Source organism: Pelophylax lessonae, assembly GCF_965119305.1.
Source record: "Pelophylax lessonae genome assembly, chromosome: 2".
In the NCBI taxonomy this organism is placed as follows: Eukaryota; Metazoa; Chordata; class Amphibia; order Anura; family Ranidae; genus Pelophylax; species Pelophylax lessonae.
Genome location: NC_138769.1, coordinates 217,070,292 through 217,088,849, shown reverse-complemented (window position 1 = coordinate 217,088,849; position 18,558 = coordinate 217,070,292). Strand labels below are relative to the sequence as shown.

The 18,558-nt window shown below is 42.7% G+C and overlaps 1 protein-coding gene across 1 annotated transcript in view; it reads left to right on the top strand.

Moving 5' to 3' along the window:
* Positions 1–2,131: 2,131 nt before the first annotated feature.
* GPR161 (G protein-coupled receptor 161) overlaps positions 2,132–18,558 on the top strand; it is a 42,195-nt gene continuing 25,768 nt past the window's right edge. Inside the window, exons 1-2 of the mRNA XM_082244734.1 lie at positions 2,132–2,212; positions 6,520–6,919. Of these exons, the coding sequence (XP_082100860.1) occupies positions 6,561–6,919 (359 nt within the window). The 5' untranslated portion in view covers positions 2,132–2,212; positions 6,520–6,560. The remainder of the gene's footprint in view (positions 2,213–6,519; positions 6,920–18,558) is intronic.

Here is an 18,558-nt window from a genome sequence, read left to right as displayed (position 1 = left end):
AATTTTTTTAAAGCTGGGTTCACAGTAGCTGCGGCCGTGGCTCACAGCAGGGGTCCGGTGCATCTCTGTTCTCCATTTCAGGTGCGAATCAGGTCTGACTTTTTGCCTGAATTCAGACCTGAAACAGACCAGAAGAAGCACAGGACCCTTTTCCAGTGTGGACCGTGGCTGCCCCAGAGTTGTGTGAACAGACTCCATTGGGGGGGGGAAACCCGCATCCAATTTGTATAAGTATAAACCGAGCTTAGAAGAACAAAAAAATGTCTGGATGGACGCACTCCGATGCAATGCTCATTTATTGGAATAAATAAAATCCATACAGCATTGTAGAGGTACAGCTGACGTGTTTCGCATCTACATTAGTGCTTAGTCATAGCTAAGCTGGTAGCTATCCTTCTATTGAGGATCACAGGTCTCTGTGTTGATTCCACAAGCCCACCCCCCTCACAGTTAGAAAACACACCCGAGGCATACATTTAACCCTTTGATCGCCTCTGGGTTAACCCCTTCCTTGCCAGTGTCATTATTACAGTAACAGTGCATATTTTTAGCACTGATTACTGTAGTAATGTCACTGGTCCCCTCAAAAGTGGCAAAAATGTCAGTTACGGGTCTAATCTGTCCGCCGCAATGTCGCAGTCCCTCTAAAAATCACTGATCGCCGCCATTACTAGTAAAATAAATAAATCAAAATGACATAAATCTTTCCTCTAGTTTGTAGACGCGACAACTTTTGCGCAAACCAATCAAAATACCTTTATTGGGATTTTTTTACCAAAAATATGTAGCAGAATACAAATTGGCCTAAAATGATGAAAAAAATTAGATTTTTACTTTTTTTTATTATTGGAAATGTTATATAGCAGAATGTGAAAAATATTGTTTTTTTTTTCCGAATTGTAGTATTTTTTTGTTTATAGCACAAAAAAATAAAAATCGCATAGGTAATCAAATACCACCGAAAGAAAGCTCTATTTGTGGGGAAAAAAAGGACACTAATTTTAATTGGGTACAGCGTTGCACGACTGCGCAATTGTCCGTTCAAATAACGCAGTGCCGAATCGCAAAAAATGGCCTTATTATTAAAGAGGAAGTAAACCCTAAAAAAAGGAGAAAAAAAAAAAACCTGCAAAGACAAAGGCATAATGAGCTAGTATGCATCGCATACTAGCTCATTATGAAATACTTACCTTAAACCGAAGCCCTTGCAGTGCCGTCCACTCAGCGACAGGGTGGCTGACATGTCCGGCCGCCCTGCTTCCTTGTTTGCGTCCTCCGGGCCATCTGATTGGCTGGAGGCGCGATTACATCATTCCCGTGCATGCACGCGGGAGCCGCCGTTCACGGCACTGAGCTCTGAAGGAACGGCACGGGTAAATATCTCCTAAACGGTGCATGTTTAGGAGATATTTATAGCACCTATAGGTAAGCCTTAATATAGGCTTACCTATAGGTAAATGTCAACAAAGTGGGTTTACAACCACTTTAAGGGGGAAAAAATCTTCCGGTCCAGAAGTGGTTAAGAGTCCATTCAGACTAGCGCGACTTGTCAGTCGACTTGGTCGCCTGACAAGTCGCGGTCGGTCGCTCGCCATTGAGTAGTACAGGACCCGTTCTAATAGGAGCGACACAAGTCGCTCTGACTTAGAAAAAGGGTCCTGTACTACTTTGGGGCGATCTGGAGGCGACTTGCATTGACTTCAATTATATGAAGTCCGTGCAAGTCGCGCCGAAGTCGCAGTGCACAGCAGGTCGCCCCACAAAGTCGTGTTGCGCCAGTCTGAAGGGGCTGTAAATCATGTCCCAGCTCATCTTCTTCTTTAAATACCTAACCACGTGCAAGAAAAAAAAAACAGGATCTTTTATTGCACATGATAGAAATCAGTGATAACGTGTAACTACATGAGATAGTGATCATTTTTATATGGAAATAACACATACCGCATGTCTTTTTTTATAATGATATCATATATTTATATTGAAAAAAATAAAATTGTATATTTTTCTATAATAGGTGATTTTTTTTAAATGCAGATCACTATTGCTAATCAATCACCAGCATCACACGGAAGTAGCAGACAGCAGTGGGACGCACTCTTGCGTTCCACCCACCGGAAGTGGCTGATGAACACCGGCCTGTAGTTCCGGGTCTACCTGGACCGCCCGCTGTAGGCATGGTATCTTTGCAGTATTAGCAACCGAGGAACAAAAGGTAAGTGGAAGTATGTGCAGCACGGCTGTAGCTCCGTGGTGCAAGAGTTATGTGTGGCGAAAGGTAAAGCTGGCGGGCTGGAGCCTGTGCTGTCTATGTAACAATAGAGAAGGCTGGGCGTTCCTGTGTGCTGTACAGAGTATAACTTCCTACAGAGGACGGTGCTGTGATTGTAGGGATGCTCACAGGATACTCTGCATGCTTGCTAGTATTCGTTTTTAATTCAATGGAGCAACCAGCATGCCTGCCTATTGTATGACTCTGAATGGCACTGTTGTGGCTGGATTGGTAATTGGGGTTTATTAAAAAAGTCAAATTTTTAATGTTTAATTGGAGGCTTCCTTTCTTTTTTTTTTTGCTATCGTGTCTTTAGATGCTTTTTAAAGTGTCTCTGTCACTAGTTAAAATGTTGTAGGAAAGACATGCCTGTAAAGAAAAGGGTTAACTAAGGTGCTGCCGCTCTTTGTTTCCAGGTGGGCACCTTTGCTTCCGCCGGCCCCTATGTGACACCTCTGTCCTGTATTCATGTAGATTAAATCTGTTGCCAGCCTTCTGTTGTCCTTCTGTTTTTTATTCTTGTAAAATCACATATAAAAGCATGTGATAGATTCACATAGGGCCGGGCCGTCTCATAGTGAGAACATGGGGTGGTCAGGTATCTGACACATTCATACATGTCAGAGGCTGAATTTTTATTTATTTTTTTTTTTTTTCAGCCTTGGTGTCTCTTTAACGGGCCATACACACAATCCAATTCTCTTTAGATTTTCCAAAACCATATAATATGAGGTCAAACCTAAACACTTTCAATTTGTATGCAATCAGGCAGGCCCCTGCACTACATAGTTGAAGGTAAATCTAAAGGAAATCTAACAACAAAAGTTGTATAGTGTGTATCCAGCTTAAGAGAGTGAATATTGGCGGCATGGGGGAGTATTAACCTCTTCAATCCTGGGCACTTTCACCCTCTTCCTCACCAGACCATCTTTCAGGGCTGTCGCACTTTGAATGACAATTGTGCAGTGTTGCAACACGATACCCATGTGAAGTTTAATAATTTTTTTCACACAGATGGAGCTTTCTTTTAGTGGTATTTATTCACCGCTTGATTTTTGTTATTTTTTGCTAAACAAACAAAAAATGTAATTCCTTTTTTTTTTTTTTTAAAAAGTTTTTCTTAGTTTCTGTTATCTAAAATTTTGCAATAAGTGATTTTTCTTTATCACTGGTGGGCGCTGATGAGCGGCACTGGTTGGGCTGCACTGTCCGGCTTAGTTCTCACTGCTGAGACCTGAAAGTCGACTTTGCTGCACCTTCAGGGAATGCTTGTGAAATCTTCTTGATCCGACTTGGAGGCAATTTCCATTAAAGAGGAAGTAAACCCTCCTCAGGAAGTTGTACCTATAGGTAAGCCTATGTTAAGGCTTACCTATAGGTACTGTAAATATCTCCTAAACATGTACCGTTTAGGAGATATTTACATTTGATGCAGCCAGTGACGTCACTGGCGCATGCGCTCTGAAGGAACGGCAGATCGTGCCGTTCCTTCAGAGCCCTGTGCCGTGACCGGCGGCTCCCGCGCGTGTGCGTGGGAGTGACGTCACCGCAGCTCCGGCCAATCAGATGGCCGGATGCCGCGATCCCGGAAGATGGGCGACTGTACATGTCGCCTGTCATAGAGGTAAGAGAGCGGCGCGGCGAGGGCTCGTTCTAAGGTAAGTATTTGATAATGAGCTAGTATGCGATGCATACTAGCTCATTATGTCTTTATCTTTCAGGATGAAAAGAAAAAAAAAAATTATCGGTTTACAACCTCTTTAAAGTCTATGGGCACAAGTCAGGTAGAAGTTGCCTTGGTGTAGTACAGGAACCTTTTCTAAAGTCGGAGTGACTTCAGTAGTGCTAATTATGACAGCTTTCATTGGTTAATATCAGATTTCGCATGTCACATGACTTGGCGTCCCAAAATGCGTATCCCAAGTCACGGCATTGTGCACTAAGCCTTAATCTGTGCCCTGATTATCAGTGTAAAGAATGTACTGAGAGCCTTGTCAGTTATCGGCTCTCCTTTCCTCACACAGACACCGTGCGTGAGGAAAGGACTGCCGTGAACCAGCAAGTCTGTGTCCGTGTGACCAGCTGTGATTGGACACAGCTGATCACATAGTAAAGAGCTTCTGTGATTGGCCATTTACCCTGATCTTTGATCTAGAGCAGTGGTCCTCAACTCCGGTCCTCGGGCCCACTAACAGGCCAGATTTTAAGTATTACCTTGGGGAGATGCAGACTAGAATACTGCAATCACTGAGCAGCAAATGAGATCACCTGTGATGTAATTTAGTTATCTTGCAAACCTGGCCTGTTAGTGGGCCCCGAGGACCGGAGTTGAGGACCACTGATCTAGAGGACACAGCGGTCAAAAAGCACGCCCCAGGGGATGAGGTTTTGGGAGGATGTCCATGAATGCCCTCCCAGTGCTACCCGACTGCGCTGTAGCCATCTTTCGGATACAGCGCGGCCGGCAAGTGGGTTAAGGGACACTAAACAATATCCTTGTTTTCCAAATATAACCCTTACACAATAACTACTTTAAGGCTAAATTCACCTTTAGGCCCCATGCACACAGGACATTTTTGCAGCTGCTGTTAGCAGCGTCAGACGTTTTTTTTTTTTTTTGTTGCAGCTGCAGAACGCCCATCCATGTTATTCTATGGCATCTTTTAGGAGCTCCAAGTGGCATAGGCATTTAATAGCTGTAAAAAAAACCCAGGACCAGTGCGTTCTGGAGCTGCAGCGTCAAGCTGTAAAAATGTCTGACGCTGCTAAAGGCTGAATAACGTTGCTTAACGTGCGTTAAGCCATGTTATACGTTTTTTTTTTCTTCCATTCAAAATCAATGGTTCCCTATGGGAGCCTATTGATTTGAATGGAAAGTGCACCGCAAGTCGGATCAGGATGATCCGACTTGCGGTGTTACTTAAGCTGTGAGAATCTTGAGGGGGAACTCCACGCCAAAATGGGGAAAAAATGGCGTGGGGTTCCCCCCCCAGGTTCCAAACCAGGCCCTTCGGGTCTGGTATGGAATTTGAGGGTAGCCCCATGCTGAAAAATCAGCGTGCGGTCCCCCCCAAAATCCATACCAAACCTTTATCCAAGCATGCAGCCCAGGAAAGGGGAGGGGACGAGCGAGCGCCCCCCCCCCCCCCCTGGACCATACCAGGCCACACGCCCTCAACATGGGGGGTGTGGGGGCTTTGGGGCAGGGGTGGCTCTGCATCTGCACCCCCCACCCCAAAGCACCTTGCCCCCATGTTGATGAGGACAAGGGCGTCTTCCCGACAATCCTGGCCGCTGGTTGTGGGGGTCTGCGGGCAGGGGGCTCATCGGAATCTGGAAGCCCCCCAGATCCCGGACCCCCTCCCTATGTGAATGGGTATGGGGTACATTGTACCCCTACCCATTCACCCCATAAAAGGCAGTGTATGTAAATAATGACAGGAGACATTTTGAAAAGTTTATTAAAAATCTTCATCTTCTCCCCTCCTGCTCTTATGCTCTTTTGCCTCCTCTGGTCTTCTTCTTCTTCCTCCGGTCCTCCTCCGACGCTGTCCCCAGTGATTATGCTGGTCTCTGTAGCTTATTATATTGCCATTAGGGGCGTGGTCTCCTGGTGACGTCACCGGGAGGCCCCGCCCCCTTATGTCACCGACAAATTTTAAACCGTGTGATGTTAGGTATCTATTTACTCAGCGTAACATCATCTTTCACATTATACAAAAAATTGGGCTAACTTTTTACTGTTTAGTTATTTTAAATTCATTGAAGTTGTTTTTTTTTTTTTTTTTTTTTTTAAATTGCGTTTCAAAGACCGCTGCGCAAATACAGTGTGACATAAAATATTGCAATGACTGCCATTTTATTCTCTAGGGTCTCTGCTAAGAATATATATATATATGTATGTGTGTGTGTATATTTATACTTGGGGGTTCTAAGTTAATTTTCTAGCAAAAAAATACTGATTTTAACTTGTAAACAACTAATGCCAGAAATAGGCCTGGTCTCTGTGGAAAGCCTATGAGGTCTAAGCTGTGTAACCAGAGGAGCTGAAACCAATAGATAATAGACAATCCCAGGTTCTGCATTGTGCCTGCACAGGTAATGGGAGACTTGGAAAAAGCAACAGAACACATCATGTTGCAGAGTAATTTAAAATAAAAACTCCCCAAAAACGATACTTTCTTTCAAATACTTGTTGATTTAATTTTTTTTTTCAATATTCACTTTTCTTTTGTTTTCCCTTCTTCTAGGTTCCCAGCATGTTTCAAACCGGATTGCTTTGTGTTTGACAATGAGCATCAACTCTTCTGGAGAAAATGGCGTGGGAAGTGAAACTGGTGAAAATGGGGCTACTATAGTAGCCGAATCCATTGCTATAATCATCATTGACATTCTGATATGTCTGGGCAATCTTGTCATTGTAATCACATTGTACAAGAAGTCGTATTTGCTTTCCCTCAGCAACAAGTTTGTGTTTAGCCTGACGTTATCCAATCTGCTGCTGTCTATGCTGGTGCTTCCATTTGTTATTGTCAGCTCTATTCTGAGAGAATGGATATTCGGAGTGGTGTGGTGCAATTTTTCTGCTCTTCTTTATATGTTGATCAGCTCTGCCAGTATGCTTACTTTGGGCATAATTGCAATAGACAGGTAAGTCGTATTAACATACTGCTGTTTACTAAAGTGTGTAACAGTTTTTGCTTGGGCCAAATTTAATTCAGAAATAAAGGCATCATACAAAACCTTAGGAGCAGGCAGGCTATTTATTGCAGAAGAGACATAAATTAAAACACATCAACCTACCTAAGTTCATAGTCTTTGTAGTATGTAAGCTGAGTTGCACATGCTCAGATCATTTTATACAGCCAATACGGTCCCTGTGTGCTGGGATGACGGACACCTATGCATGCATTGAAGTTATGTCATTCCACGCTGGTCAATGAAGATGACACTCGGAAGTAGCTGGAAAGAAGATTCTGGCATTAGCGAGGGCTTTTGAACCCCCTGTTGAGGAAAGTATTATAACCTTAGTTGCACTTTTAAAGCAGGGATTCCCAAACTACGGCCCTCCAGTTGTTCAGGAACTACAATTCCCATCATGCCTAGCCGTGTATGTGAATGTCAGAATTTTACAATGCCTTATGGGATGTGTAGTTCTGCAACAGCTGGAGGGCCGTAGTTTGGGAATATCTGCTTTAAAGTGATGTAGATATTGACAGCGTTATTCAATAAGTCAGAGCAGTTATGTAACATTAAATGTGCCAACTAGTCTTTTTTTTCCCCTTTAACCACTTAAGCCCCGGAAGATTTTACCCCCTTCCTGACCAGGGGGTTTTTAGCGATTTTAATTTATTTTTTTTACTGCGTGACTTTAACGGACAATTGCGCGGTCGTGCGACGCTGTACCTAAACGAATTTGACGTCCTTTTTTTTCCCACAAACAGAGCTTTCTTTTGGTGGTATTTGATCACCTGTGCGATTTTTTGATCATGCGCTATAAACCAAAAAAGAGCGTCAATTTTGCAAAAATAACAATATTTTTCACATTTTTTTTTAATATGAAATTCCCCAAAAAAATGTAATCTAAATTTTTTTAACATTTTCAGCCAATTTGTTTTATGCTACATATGTTTGGTAAAAAAAAGCGTATTTTGATTGGTTTGCGCAAAAGTTATCGCGTTTACTAACAAAGGGAAAGATTTCTGTCATTTTTGGTGTGTTTTTTTTTTTTAACGAGTAATGGCGGCGATCTGCGATTTATTTTTTTTTTTGCGTGATTGCGGCGGACAGATTGGATCCTTGACTGACATTTTTGACACTTTTGGGGTTACCAGTGACATTTCTGCAGTAATCAGTGCTATACATATGCACTGTTACTGTAAAAATGACACTGGCAGGGAAGGGGTTAACTGTATTGGAGAGGGGAGGGCTTATGTGTGTCCTAGGGGCGTGTTTCTAACTGTGATTGGACATGGCTACTAGTGTAAAAACAGAGATCAACGGTCCTACATAGTAAAACCGTCTGATCTCCATTTTTACACAGGGGAGAATGACAGGCGGCTTGTTTACATAAGCCGCCTGCCTTTCTCCCTTCCCAGCGAATGATCGCGAGTGACCGGCGGACATCGGGTCCGCCGGTCACACGCACTGACTTGTTGGGGAACGAGCCAGGGCGGGCGCGCGCTCGCCCGCTATTGGCTCACAAGGGAGTGACAGGCTAGTGATATACCGGTACGTCACTTCGCCTGGCCGGGGCTGACCGCCGCAGTATATGTATTTGCGGCGGTCGGCAAGTGGTTAAAAGAGAAGTATGGGATTTTTTTTTTCGTTTGCAGAATCATACTTACCTTGCTGGATGCTGCATCTGCCCTCTGCTGGCTCTAGGACTGAGAACCAAGTGATCAAACACCACCGATAGCTCGGTTCTCAGGGCTCCCTGAGCAGAGAGCTGGTGACTGGCAGTCACTGCTGTCTGCTCTGCCCCCCTATTGCTCACTAGAATGCTGGGCGGTGGATGGAGCTGGAGCGGCCGGCTCAGACTGTCAGTGGCTTGCTGAGCCGGGTTCCAGTCCAGGCATGTGGACAGATCCTGACTTCATTGTCACAATCTTGCCCGAGTCTGGACTGTCTCTGTGACATCAGCAGACAGCGGAATTCAGCCCGCTGTCTGCTAAAAACGAGTCACAGGAGTGCAGAACAAAAAACGAATTTTAGCTGTACTTCTCCCTTAAGCCCCGGAAGATTTTACCCCCTTCCTGACCAGGGGGTATTTTGCGATTCGGCACTGCGTGACTTTAATGGACAATTGCGCGGTCGTGCGACGCTGTACCCAAATGAATTTGATGTCCTTTTTTTCCCCACAAACAGAGCTTTCTTTTGGTGGTATTTGATCACCTGTGTGATTTTTTTGATCATGCGCTATAAACAAAAAAAGAGCGTCAATTTTGCAAAAATAACAATATTTTTCACATTTTTTTTTATATGAAGTTCCCAAAAAAAAAAAGTAAAAATCAAAATTTTTTAACATTTTCGGCCAATTTGTTTTATGCTACATATGTTTGGTAAAGAAAATCGCAAAAAGTGTATTTTGATTTGTTTGCGCAAAAGTTATCGCGTTTACTTACAAAGGGAAAGATTTTTGTCATTTTTGTTGTTTTTTTTTTTTAACGCGTAATGGCGGCGTTCTGCGATTTTTTTTTTTTTTTTTTTTTTCTGTACTGCGACATGGCGGCGGACAGATCGGACCCTTGACTGACATTTTTGACACTTTTGGGGTTACCAGTGACATTTCTACAGTAATCAGTGCTATACATATGCACTGTTACTGTAAAATGACACTGGTAGTGAAGGGGTTAACTTTTTTTTGAGAGGGAGGGGTGGTGTGTGTCCCTAGGGGCGTGATTCTAACTGTGATTGGCTGTGGCTTGAGCTGTAGGAACAGTGATCAACGGTCCTACATAGTAGAACCGTATGATCACTATTCCTACACAGGGAAGAATGACAGGCGGCTTGCTTACATTAGCCGCCTGCCTTTCTCCCTCTCCACCCAACGATCGCGAGTGACCGGCGGACATCGGGTCCGCCGGTCACACGCGCAGGGGAGTCCGTGACCGCGCCTCCGGTGGCGCGCGCTCGCTCCCCAGAGCCTCACAGGCTAGTGACGTACCGGTACGTCACTTTGCCTGTGAGGGGCTGACCGCCGCAGTATATGTACTTGCGGCGGTCGGCAAGTGGTTAAGAGCTTATTAACATTAACATATCCAAAATTCACATCGATGCCAAAAAGACCCTGCATATTTGCTGGAAATGTGTATTGTTTGTGCATGTCAATGTCAACAATATGTTTTCAGTGGCACCTGTGTTCCTGAATACTGTTGGTCTGAAAGAGCAATTTATGCAAATCTCACAATAACCCTCAGCAGTCATTCAGGCAGTATGGAAGCAATGGAATCAGTATCTGTTTACCAGTCACCATCTCAGGAAAGGTTCTTACTATAACATGAGGGAGGAAAAGAAGTTGCAGGGCATGGCAGCTCATAGCTTTTCTTATATGCGTTTTTCCTTTTTTTATACATTGATCATACTTTTATATACTGTAACCAAATAAAAAAAAAAAAAGAGGGAACAGAAGGTATGGTGCACTAATGAAACCACTATATCTCCACTGCCTGCAGTGTACTAGAGCTGGAAGTATAACCTTCAGAGAATGTTGGTTCTGCACTTACAGCTGAGTCGGAATAAATGAAAGTTTATACCTCTTGCAATAGCATCAACCAATCAGAGAACGTCATTTGGGTTAATTAAAGTGGTTGTAAAGTTAGTTTTTTTTAACCTTAATGCATGCTATTCATTAGGGTAATATAACCTTTCTCTGTTCAGATGGTGTATTACAGTACATGCTGTTCTTACTCACTCAATTACTATGAGATTTGTTTTCTGTATTCTGCAAAAAACCTGGTTGATCCTGCTGTTCTTTATCTCCTTCTTCTGTTCATGTCCCCAAATCAGGCAGGAATTTTGAAGAGCAGTGTTGGCAGCTCTGCACATTTTTCACTTTTCAGTTTCTATGCGGGGCATTTCATCCCTATCACATCAGAGCAGCCCATGTACAAAATAGTCACACACGTGGGCATATACACAGTGGAAAATGACAGCCCATTCCCTCCCTCCTCCATGCACACTATCCAGCTAAACACAATGGGGGTGGGATATTACATGTGTATTGATGGAGGCTTCACCTCCCTCCTATTCTATGACAGGAAGGGCGGTGACACAGCCTGGGACTGGCCAAAATCCTCTCTCACCAGGTTATTGTCAAGAAATAAAGATTTGATTTCAAATATACAGTCATCGTCCACTTTATTAGGTACACCTTGCTAGTACCTCATTGGATCCCCTTTTGCCTTCAGAACGGTCTTAATTCTTCGTGGCATAGATTCAAGTGTTGGAAACATTCCTCAGAGAGTTTGATCCATATTGACATGATAGCATCAAGCAGTTGCTGCAGATTTGTCGACTGCACATTCATGATTCAAATCTCCTGTTCTACCACATCCCAAAGGGGCTCTATTAGTTTGACATCTGGTGAATGTGGAGGCCATTGCAGTACAGAGAACTCATTGCCATGTTCAAAAAAACAATTTGAGGTGATTTGAGCTTTGTGACATGGTGCATTACCCTGACAGAAGTAGCTGTCAGAAGATGGGTACACTGTAGTCATAAGGGGATGGGCATGGTCAGCAACAATACTCAGGTAGGCCGTGGCATTTAAACGATGCTCAATTGGTACTAAGGGGCCCAAAGTGTGCCAAGAAAATATCCCCCACACCATTACACCACCACCACTAGCCTGAACTGTTGATACAAGGCAGGATGGATCCATGCTCTTTCATGTTGTTTACCCCAAATTCTGACCCTACAATCTGAATGTCGAAGCTGAAATCAAGACTCATCAGACCAGGCAACGATTTTCCAATCTTCTATTGTCCACTTTTGGTGAGCCTGTGCGAATTGTAGCCTCAGTTTCCTATTCTTAGTTGACAGGAGTGGCACCGGGTGTGGTCTTCTGCTGCTGTAGCCTATCTGCTTCAAGGTTCCATGTGTTGTGCATTCAGAGATGGTATTCTGCATACCTTGGTTATAATGAGTGGTTATTTGAGTTACTGTTGCTTTTCTATAATCTCAAATCAGTCTGCCCATTCTCCTCGGACATCAACAAGCCTCTGACATCAAAATGGCATTTTCCTCTACACAACTGCCACTCGCTGGATATCTCTTTTTCGGACCATTCTCTGTAAACCCTAGAGATGGTTGTGTGTGAAAATCCTAGTAGATCAGCAGTTTTTGAAATACTCAGACCAGCCCGCCTGGCACCACAACCATGCCATGTTCCAAAGTCACTTAAATCCCCTTTTTTTCCCCATTCTGATGCACGGATTGAACTTCAGTAAGTCGTCTTCACCACATCTAGATGCCTAAATGCATTTAGTTACTGCCATTTGATTGGCTAATTAGCAATTTGTGTTACCAAGCAATTGAACAGGTGTACCTAATAGTGGCCGGTGATTGTATATTTGTATGACCATTTAAAACGGTTTGTTGATGTTAATAATTTTTACACTGTATTTCAAAGGCTGTGATCAGCAGCAGAAGACTAGAAGCTTCTTCTGCTTATGTTTTCCTGTAGGCATGCTAGGAAAGATCTCGGTCATGTGACAGCTGTATATTGATTAGAAAAATGATACTCGTGTTTTTTTTTTTTTTCAAATAGGGACAGAAATAGAAGTGACATTGTGAATTAAAGTGTGTGTTTAGTATCCCTTTAACCTTCTACATGTGAAAATATTGTGTTCAGCTTTAGCTTGATGTGGGGTGGTTGTTACATAGACTTCATGAAGTAATTCCTATTCTATTGAATATTTTTTGCACATTTGCCAAAAATCATTCCCTAGGAAAAGGAGACATTGAGACGCTTCTTTCTGCTCTTGGAATTAGATTGCACAGCTGCTGCCTCTCAGCAGTTGACATAAACTGTTGCTTCAGCCTGGTCTTGTATGGTTTATGTGTCAGGTTTATTTTTCTAACAGTAGAAGTAGGAGTTCAGCTGTTGGGAGAACTGTGATCAGATATATTTGTTGCTTTATTCTTGCCACATTCTTAGCAAAATGGCTCTCAGGCTAGAATTCACTGGCACGATATTACAAGCCGCAACTGTTTTTTTTTTTTTTTGTTTTTTTTTTTATAGCTTTGTCTGTCGTGTAGCTTAAATTTGAATCCACGGAATGCATTTAAATTAACAAGCTTTTTTTGGTAACCATTTTGTCGCACTTTTAAAATGCGGAGTACTATAAATGGTCAGGTTTTTAACAAATGGGACAAATTTATTTACCGCTTAAAGAGGAAGTAAACCCTCCTCGGCAAGTTGTACCTATAGGTAAGCCCATGATAAGGCTTACCTATAGGTACTGTAAATATCTCCTAAACATGCACCGTTTTAGGAGATACTTAACCTTCGATGTATCCAGTGACGTCACTGGCGCATGCCCTCTGAAGGAACGGCCACTCGTGCCGTGACCGTCGGCTCCCGCGCGCGTGCGCGGGAGTGATGTCACCGCGGCTCCGGCCAATCAGATGGCCGGATGCCGCGATCCCGGAAGACGGGCGACTGGACATGTCGCCCGTCATACAGGTAATCGGGCGGAACGGCGGGGGCTTGTTCTAAGGTAATTATTTCATAATGAACTAGTATGCGATGCATACTAGCTCATTATGTGTTTGTCTTTCAGGGTAAAAAGGAAAAAAAAAAGGGTTTACAACCTCTTTAACCACTTAAGCCCCGGAGGATTTTCCTGCTAAACGACCAGGGGGTATTTTGCGATTCGGCACTGCGTGACTTTAATGGACAATTGCGCGGTCGTGCGACGCTGTACCTAAACGAATTTGACGTCCTTTTTTTCCCACAAACAGAGCTTTCTTTTGGTGGTATTTGATCACCCGTGCGATTTTTACTTTTTGCGCTATAAACAAAAAAAGAGCGTACATTTTGCAAAAATAACAATAATTTTCACATTTTTTTTATATGAAATTCCCCCCCAAAAAAATGTAAAAATCAAATTTTTTTACATTTTCGGCCAATTTGTTTTATGCTACCTATGTTTGGTAAAAAAAATCGCAAAAAGCGTATTTTGATTGGTTTGCGCAAAAGTTATCGCGTTTACTAACAAAGGGAAAGATTTTTGTCATTTTTGTTGTTTTTTTTTTTAACGTGTAATGGCGGCGATCTGACCGCGCCTCCGCGGGCGCGCGCTCGCTCCCCAGAGAGCCTCACAGGCGAGCGACGTAGACCTACGTCACTCTGCCTGTGAGGGGCTGACTGCCGCAGTAAATATACTGTGAGCAGTCGGCAAGCGGTTAAAGCCCAGGCCTATTTCTGACACTTGTTTACAACTTTAAATCCATATTTTTTGCTAGAAAATTACTTAGAACCCCCCAATTTTTTTTTTTTTATTTTTTTAGCAGAGACCCTAGATAATAAGATGTAGATCGTTGCAGTACTTTGTCACACCATTTGCGCAGGTGTCTTAAAAATTGCACACTCGTGGAATGGCGACAAACATTGGTACTTAAAAATCTCCATAGGCGACACTTTAACATATGTTACAGAGGAGTTCTAGGGCTAAAATTATTGCTCTCACTCTAATGATCACGGCGATACCTCACGTGTGTGGTTTGATCACAATTTACATATGTGGGCGTGACTTGTGTATGCGTTCGCTTCTGAGCGCGAGCTCGGAGGGACGGGGCGCGTTTAATTTGTTTGTTTTTTTCTTATTTATTTTACCTTTATATTTTTTACACTCTCCCTTTTAAAAATGTTTTTTTTTTTTTTTAATCACTTTTATCCCTATTACAAGGCATGTAAACATCCCTTGTAATAGAAATAAGCAGGACAGGTCCTCTTTAATGTGAGATGTGGGGTCAAAAATACCTCAGATCTCACATCCTACACTAAAAAGCAAAAAATATATATATATTTTTTTCCAACAAAAGCGGCCCTTTAAGTGACGTATGATGGGGCTCCGGTCCTCCAGACCATAGAGAAACGTGCGTCGGGAGCGTGAGACCGTAGAGTTCCGGTGTGGTGGAGCGCAGATGCGGAAGCGGCGTCCCATCCACCTGACCAGCCGAGTGAATTGTACTTTAAGGCGTTCTCATACCGCTATGGAGTAAGTGCAATCTTTTATAATAAACCCTTATTATCTGACGGTATTACACTATTGGAGTTTCCTTTATTTTGCATTGTGATGTCCGGAGCCCTGGAGTTTCCTATGGCAACTGGTTTATTATCTGCATGATGTGAAGACAGTGTTGAGGATAACCCAGGATAAATTTAGCAGTGTCAGCATGTGTCAGTCAATTCCCCAATAACTCTGGCCAATTTTCATACCAAAATAATCCTTATGTGTAATATAGCAAATGGTAAACTATTTAAATAAAACCCCTGTTTTTATAGGCTTACAAATGGAAAACAATGTGTTTTATGTATTTATTTTTAATGCTGTAATCCAGTGGTGGTTAAAGTAGAACTATAGGCAAAACTTTTGCTTTCATTTTGGATAGAGTGAGGGAGTGTCCTAACACCTGTCAGTTTATTTTTTGCCGTCTGTGTCCCATTGTGGAGATTTCCCTTCACTTCCTGTCCCATAGCCAAACAAGAAGTGAGAGGAAATCTCTGCAAATAAAGGGAATCGCGTGGGCACCTTGAGGTCACCAGAACTATTGTCCCCAATGGAAGATTCCCCCTCTATTACTTTTCTGGGGACATCCCAAAATTGGGGATTTTATTTTACTTTCAATGATGATTAAGAGGGCAAATCTCCCTAAAATCTCCCTGGGGCACAGAGAGCAATAAAAACTCACAGGTGTTCTAATTCATGTCCACTATATCCAAAAATATTGCCTTTTAGTTGTACTTTAAATTTCCTGATATAGAGGGTCTTAAGTAAAAGCCCCTGACCTCACCAATCGAGTCACACACAATGTGTGTGTGTGTGTGTATGTATGTATGTATGTGTGTATATATATATATATATATATATATATATATATATATATATAAATATGTGTGTGTGTGTTAGGTCCATATATATTTGGACACAGGCACAATTTTCATACTTTTTGACTCTGTATGCCATCAGAATAAAATTAAATGAAACACTCCAAATTAGTGCAGACTTTCAGCTTTAATTTAAGGGTTTGAACATAAATATCAAGTATAATTTTTAGGAACTGCAACCATTTTTATACGCAGTCCCCCCCCCCCCCCCCATTTTACATTTTTGACAAATTAATATAATCATAAATAAAATTTTAATTTTTAATATTTTGTTGGGAATACTTTACTGGCAATGACTCCCTAAAGTCTGGAACCCATGGACATTACCAAAGGCTGGGTTTCCTCCTTTCTGATGCTTTGCCAGGCTCTAACTGCAGCTGTCTTCAGTGGTTCTTTGTTTGTGGGTCTTTCTGCCTTTAGTTTTTACCTTCAGCAAGTGAAATGCATGCTCAATTGGGTTTCGATCAGGTGATTGACTCGGCCATTGCAGAAAATCCACTTCTTTTCCTTCAAAAGCTCTTGGGTTGCTTTTGCATTGTGTTTTGGAGAATTGTCCATCTGTACTGTGAAGCGCCATCTAATTAACTTTGCTGAATCTGGGCTGACAGTATTTCTCTAAACACTGAAGAATTAATCTAGCTGCTTTCATTTTCTGTCACATCATCAATGAACGCCAATGTCCCAGTGCCACTGGAAGTGCAGGCATGCCATCACTCCCTCCACCATGTTTTACATGTGACGTTTTGTGCTTTGGAACATGAGCTGTTCCAAGTCTTTCCGCACTCCGCGTCATTCTGGTACAGATTAATCTTAGTTTCATCCCTCCAAAGAATGCTTTTTTTTTTTTTTTTTTTTTTTATAGAGCTTTTTTTTGCAACATCTAATCTGGCTTTTCTTTTCAGGCTTATGAATGGTTTGCACCTTGTGGTGAACCCTCTATATTTGCTCTCATGAAGTCTTCTCTTAAATGAAGACTTTGACAATGATATTCCAACCTCCTGGAGAGTGCCCTTCACTTGCCTGAATGTTGTGAATGGGTTTTTCTTTACCATAGAGAGGATCCTGTGATCATTCGCCACTGATTTCTTCCATAGATGTCCAGGACTTTTTATGTTGCTGAGCTCACCAGTGCGTTCTTCTTTCCTCAGAATGTACCAAACTGTTGATTTAGCCACTCCTAATGTTGCTACCATCTCTCTGATGGATTTTTTTTAGTTTTTGAAGCCTTATATTGGCCGGTTTAACTTGCATGGACAGCTGCTTTGAATGCATGATGCAGGTTCACAGCAATAGATTCCAAATGCAAATACCACACTTAGAATCCACTCCAGACTTTTTACCTGCTTAATTGATGAAGAAAAAAATGGGAGTAGCCCACACCTGGTCATGAAACCGCTTTTGATTAAATTGTCCAATTACGTTTGGTCCCTTGAAAAAGGGAGGAATGCTTTTCTTTAAGAGCTGTAATTCCTAAACCCTTCCTCCGATTTGAATGTACATACCTTTTTTTAAATTAAACCTTAGAGTGTGCACTTTCAGCCCATATCCATTATATAACTATAATTTGAATCTGTTTTGGTTAATAACTGGGAAAAAAATTAAAATTGTGCCTGTGTTCAAATATATATGGACCTAAGGGCTCTTTCACACGGGCGGTCCGATCAGATCCGCCTGTCAGTTTTTTAGGCGGATCTGATCGGATCCTCCATGCAGCTCTATGGGGCAGCGGGTGTCAGCGGAGGTAACCTCCGCTGACACCCGCTGCCATCCGCATCCGATCCTGTGCTGAAATCTGGACGGATGGAAACCCTATTTTTCCATCCGTTCAGTAATCGGAGCGGAGCGCATCTGATGAGAACGGACAAGCGGTCCGCTCTCCTCCGATCCCCCATAGAGGGCAGCGGGTGCTGAGACACCTCCCTCTCCGCTCTGCAAGCGGAGACGGAGCTGTCATCTGCCCGGCTCAGCGGGGATCGCGGATCGATCCCCGCTGAGCAACACTGATCCGCCTGCGGAGGTGGACCGTGTGAAAGAAGCCTTAGGGCTCTTTCACACGGGCGTTCCGTATGTCCGTTTTTCATCCCATCCGTTTGCGGATGAAAAACTGACATAATGTATCTCTATGTAAATACGGATGTCAGTGGATGACCATCCGCTGACATCCGTTTTTCGTCAGTTCAGTTCAGTTCAGTTTTTTTGAACAGAGGAGAACCCTATTTTTTCTTCCTTTCAAAAAACGGAATGGACGCAAAAACGGATGTCAGTGGTGTCATCCGCTGACATCCGTATTTACATAGACATGCATTATGTCAGTTTTTCATCCGCAAACGGATGGGATGAAAAACGGACATACGGACCAGATGAAACAAGTGTCATCCGTGTCCGTTACAAAAAAAAAAAAAAAGGACCTGATCGGGCAAAAAAAAAAAGGAACGCCCGTGTGAAAGAGCCCTTACTGTGTGTGTGTTCAATTTTAAGTAAGCACCTAGTTATGGAAAACAGACTGCAGGGGCCCTGAGAGCCACCCAGTAAGTACCAGAGAGATGCAGGTTGGACACCAGGCGTGTAAATTGATAAATACAACATTAAAGCAGAAATATAGGCAAAACTATTTTTTATTTTTCATTTCTGAGCAACCCCGATCAGATATATATTTTTTTTTTTGGACATCTGT